The sequence below is a fragment of the Epinephelus moara genome, chromosome 21, assembly GCF_006386435.1.
Source record: "Epinephelus moara isolate mb chromosome 21, YSFRI_EMoa_1.0, whole genome shotgun sequence".
Taxonomy (NCBI): Eukaryota; Metazoa; Chordata; class Actinopteri; order Perciformes; family Serranidae; genus Epinephelus; species Epinephelus moara.
In genome coordinates, this window is record NC_065526.1 from 1,166,470 (window position 1) to 1,171,903 (window position 5,434).

General features: G+C 41.9%; 1 protein-coding gene across 1 annotated transcript in view; it reads left to right on the top strand.

Annotated features, from left to right (window-relative positions):
- The window catches only part of nmnat2 (nicotinamide nucleotide adenylyltransferase 2), a 20,852-nt gene that overhangs the window by 13,909 nt on the left and 1,509 nt on the right, over positions 1 to 5,434 (top strand). The window contains exons 4-8 of the mRNA XM_050074464.1: positions 889 to 967; positions 2,002 to 2,128; positions 2,355 to 2,435; positions 3,349 to 3,393; positions 3,577 to 3,653. Of these exons, the coding sequence (XP_049930421.1) occupies positions 889 to 967; positions 2,002 to 2,128; positions 2,355 to 2,435; positions 3,349 to 3,393; positions 3,577 to 3,653 (409 nt within the window). The remainder of the gene's footprint in view (positions 1 to 888; positions 968 to 2,001; positions 2,129 to 2,354; positions 2,436 to 3,348; positions 3,394 to 3,576; positions 3,654 to 5,434) is intronic.

Consider the following 5,434-nt stretch of genomic DNA (forward strand, 5'->3'; position numbering starts at 1 on the left):
GTCTCCTGGTATCTCCTCCATGCTCTTGAGACTGTGCTGGGAGACACAGCAAACCTCCTTGTGACAGTATGTATGGATGTACCATCCTGGAGGAGCTGGACTACCTGTGCAACCTGATTGGGCTGCAGGTACGGCCTCATGCTACCATAGTGACAAAACTGAGGAAGAATCAGTGAGGAGGGATCAGGAGAGAGCAACTGTCTGTGGACACCACATGTAAAACCATTCCCTTTTGGGGGGTTGTCTTGCTTTTGCCTCTCCATTGCACCTGTTGTCACTTTGATTTGCACCAAAGCAGCTGAAACTGATTCACAATCACTGGACTGATATCCCTGACGTTTACCTGACTTCCTGTCAGACTGTGACCATGAATGCTACCTTCATTTTTTTGAGCAGCACAGTTTTGCTGTTGTTAGATGTGGACCTTGGTTACTTCAATTCATGAAGAATGTTCTCTGTTTTTTGGATTTTTCGTTCACTGTGAAGGGATGAGAGAAATGTTTTCTTCATGAATTCATCATAACAGCTGCTGGGTAACTGATGTACTGATGCTCATTTTGCAGGTGAAGTATTCCTTCATCTTTTGCCAATTAGTCTCAAAAAACGTCTGTTTTGTTTGGAAAGGTGATTGCACAATTGTTAATCTTGTGAGTGTGAAAATAGACTCACGTATTATTTATGGTTAGTGGCAAACACACCTGGAGAGGTTTTATATTGAAGACAGAAGAGGTTTGATGAGTAAGATCTGGAACCCTGTGCTGATGTTTGTGTGTCTTGTTGTTCATATTCCTTTTTTTCTATGTAAATACACTTTTAAAGAAAACAGTCTTTGACCTCTGATGTGTGAACTGAACCCAGAGTGTATAAATCTGTGTTTGTGTGGTGCAGGGTGGACCCCTGGGAGTGTTACCAGGACACCTGGCAGACGACCTGCAGCGTGCTGGAGCATCACCGCGACCTGATGAAGGTGACGACATGTTTTTTCCACATCGTAGCAGAAATACGAGACTGATATGAAAGTTTCATCTGTGGTGGAATGTAACAAAGTGCATTTGCTCAAGTGCTGTACTAAAGTATGAATTTGAGGTACTCTATTCTTGCAACTTAATACCTCTACTCCACGACACCTCATAGAGAAATATTGTTCTTTTCACTGCACTACATTTATCTGAACGCTGTAGGCACTTTACAAATTAAGATTTTTACATTAAAAAATAAAAAAACAGAAGAAGAGTTTATAAAATATGATGCTTCGTCATAAATGAAAATATCCAAGAGTTAAAACAAGTACAGATGAAATTATTTGTCGATTAATCAATCAGCTGATTGGCAGAACATTAGTTGGCAGCTATTTCTGGCTATTTCTATTTCTTTCAAAGGTCAGCTTGACTGTGACATCATCATGTTTTAACGTCATATCTCAGGAACAGAAGGGGAGACATTTGGTCAGATACTGAATTGGTGACTCTAATCTTGAACCTGTGCTGATTGTATAGATCTTCTGTGTGTGAAGCATCCATGTTTTCACTGACATGGATGGAGACTGTCAGAGACACTGGACTGGTGGGCGGAGTCATACAACCACAGGGTGGGCTGGTGGGCGGAGTCATACAACCACAGGGTGGACTGGTGGGCAGAGTCATACAACCACAGGGTGGACTGGTGGGCAGAGTCATACAACCACAGGGTGGACTGGTGGGCAGAGTCATACAACTGCAATACTATAATTCTATTTTTTTTAATTAATCATATCATACAACACACAAAACAGATCAGCACAGTGATGTGGATCACCATGATAGGGCCCTTGATCTCACACCATTTGAGCCTGATACTATCAGCGATGCCTTCATGCAGCAGTTACCATGGAAACCTTAATCATATTCCCTATATTCTCCATCCCTGTCTGAACATGGGGAGGACTGACAGTTTGTTCCGTCCCCCTTCGAGTGTTGCTGTTTTTGGAGGGCGTTTGTTGATCATTCATTTTTAATTCCTCAGAGAGTCACCGGCTGCATTCTGTCCAACGTCAACACGCCATCAACAACTCCCGTGATTGGCCAGCCACAGAACCAGGCTCCTCCCATCTACCAGAACCACAACAACATGAATCACAAGCCCACAGCCAGTGAGTCATCTTCCTCCATATTCATCACTCATTCATCCACCAGTGAGGGCTCAAGTTAAAGGATCCAGTCGGGGATTTTATTCCCTCTGGGTTCACACTTAAATATACTCTCACTCAGTGAAGCTGTTGTCTTTTATACGTAACATCAGATGTTTATTTGTTAATGAATGTGATCTGTTTTGGAGTCCAAACATCTCTCGCCCCTCGTCCTCTTTTCTTTGCACAGTCAAACTGTGGGGGAAGATCAGTGAGAGTTTGGGGAAGATCTGCTGCGTCCGCCCTCACATCGAGCGCTTCACCTTCGTCGGTAAGTAAACACGACGGAGACAGTAGAGAAAAGTACACACCAGAGTTTATGGAGACATCTTAACAAGTGAGCAGCTGCTGCTCAGAGTTAGACTGTGCATCTATATACCTCATCAACCCATAACGCTACACTCACTGTTTGTTTATTACCATTTGGTAGTAAACACAACACTTCATGTCAGCACACAGCTGCCAACTTCCACAATCACCAGACATACATAACATAACGTAAATCAACAGTGTCAGTGAATAATTGGAGTTCCTCAGGGTTCTATAGTCGGTCCTCTGTATTTATCATTTGGTTAAAGCTGCAATATTCTTTTATTTATTCATTTATTTTCACTTTGGGGCAACACAACAAGCTTTAAACATCTGACATGTTGTTACCTCAAAAGGTAGCTGTAGCTAACATGTTCAACAGATTCTTATTTCCGTATCCAGCAGAGTAATATGATGATTCATTTGGAGTCTTTGTGGTTTTGGTCTCAACCAATTCCTGAAGGAAATATTTGTCTCTTTAGCCACTTAATGCTTCACTATGTTCACAGGCTAGTGTTGAACTGTGTCTGTCTGCTCATGAGCAGGTACAGGTAATTTCCAGTGTACCTGGTGTAGTACAGTGGTTTTATCAGAGCTTTTATTGTGAAAACAACGGAGACGGAGCCAAACAGGAAATATGCAACAAAAGCAAAACTAGAAGCTAAAAGAGGCGAAGAGAAGTTTTGGTGTTTGCAGTTTGGTGATGATTCTCTGTGGGTTCACAACTACCAGAGACACTTTGCCATTATCTTCATTATCTATCAGTTGATCATAATTAAAAGTTATTAAAGTATATAATTTTTTAGCGGCACACTTGAGACCCCGTACATTTATCGTATACTGAGTGACATTTGTGTTCTGTTTCATTGTTTCAGATGAAAATGCTAACCTGGGTACCGCAATGAGATACGAGGAGATCGGTGAGTCGTCTCTTTAGTATCTGAAACCTGAACGGACTCCTGTGTCGTGTCCTCTGGTTTTCCTTCCTGCTGTGTCTGAACTCCTGCTGGTTTGTTTGTATCCAGTAAACATGTTGTTTACTGAGTAAACATGTTGTTTACTGAGGACGTGTCTCTTTCCTCCTGCCTGTTTGTTGTCTGTAGAGTTACGCATCTTGCTCCTGTGTGGCAGTGATCTCCTGGAGTCCTTCTGCATCCCTGGTCTGTGGAAGGACAGTGATGTAAGCACACTGTAGCCCCTCCCCCACCCATAATGCAGCCCCGCCCTTATTCATAACGTAGCCCCGCCCCTTAGCTCTTTCCTCTGAGCTCCATCGTAATACCCTGACAGGTCATTTCGATGTGGCTGTCAAAGGAAACACCTGCAAAAAGAAAGTGTTAGCATGCAGCGTTATTCTTCTCTCACACTGCTAACATCATGCTAATATGAATGCTAGCTGTTAGCAAGAAACGGTGAGGACATTCAAGAGTTATATATGAGTTATAACTCGCATAATAATCTCTAATTCGAAGGGAATTCTGAATTCAAAGACACAAGTTACTAATCTGAGAGGATTTGTGAAAATTGTCCCACTCTTGTCATCTCAAACAAGATAAATATTCTAAAATTCAAATGTAGTTTTAAGCTAATGATAACACATCACAGGCCTGTGCAATACATGTGAAATGCTAACCAATACTGACCAGTTACAAATTACCCTGACTCACCCGAAATTCCTCTTTAGGATCAGAACATCGCCTCTAAGCAAAGATCAGGAAACACAATCAAATTGTTTATTTAAACATGTATGAATATTGCTTGTTTAAATATTTGGCATCAGATAATATATCAGTTAACAACCTGCTTTTATACTCCCGAAGAATTTCTATTAAAAAAAAAAGAACTTCTTGACAACCAGACCAGGCATCTTATTCACAAAACAGTGCGTAGGATCCATACTAAAATGTACGTACCAACAATGGCATGCGCCAAACAATATTCAACAATTTCTACAGTCAGGCTCCACCTCAGCATCTGCGTCGCTGATTTCCTGTCTCCAAAACATTTGTAAGCATGGGTCAGAGTTTCTCCCATCAAGTCTGTTTTTATAGATCACAACTTTTGCATGGGAAGTGGCGTACGCCTCTTTCAGGCCTCGTTTTGTGCGTACGCAATGTTAATAAGTGAGACCCCTGGGCGTCTAATTGAGACAGGCCTTTATTTGTCAAAATGTGTAGCTAGTAAAAGAGACTGGCCGTTTAATAGTGACCGGGCTTTTAACTGAAGTTTTACAGTTTATGTAAACTCATTTTGGCACAAATTGAGGCCAGATGTGTCCGACAGAGTTGAAAACGTTTTGACCGGAGTGAAACATCTGAGCTGATCCCGTGGTTTTATGACTCCAACTTATGACTCCACGTTAACGCGGGCCATGTCTCCTGTTTATACAGCCGGTACGTTGGCTGTTTCAGTGCAGAATGCAAAATACTCCAGCTGTCACATTTGTAGTTTGAGAAGTGAATAACTGCAGTCTGAATTAACTTTAAGGTGTAATGGAATCTCCTGAAAAGTTCCTGCAAGTCACAAAACTTTGTCTAAATTTCTATCATGTAGAAACACTTTTCACTGACTTCATGTGTACAGATGAGGAGAGTTTCGGCTAAATAAAAGGCAGCAAATCAGTCAAATGGTTCATTCAACGGAACACATTTGTTCCAGCGTGTGATCGCCTTCCCTCAGGTTTGCTCCTGTTAAAGTCCAGTTCAGACCAAAGAATCGCAACAAGACAAGTTGAAACAAACAACTACTGAAAACGCTCTGTTCTGTAACGTTGTTAAAAACCTGTTGGTTGACAGGAAGTGACCACCATGAGACGGCGTATCATCTCTAGTCAACGACTCTCTGTGCTTCTGATCTGTAACGTTGACAGGAAGTGACCACCATGAGACGGTGTATCATCTCTAGTCAACAACTCTCTGTCCTTCTGATCTGTAACGCTGACAGGAAGTGACCACCATGAGA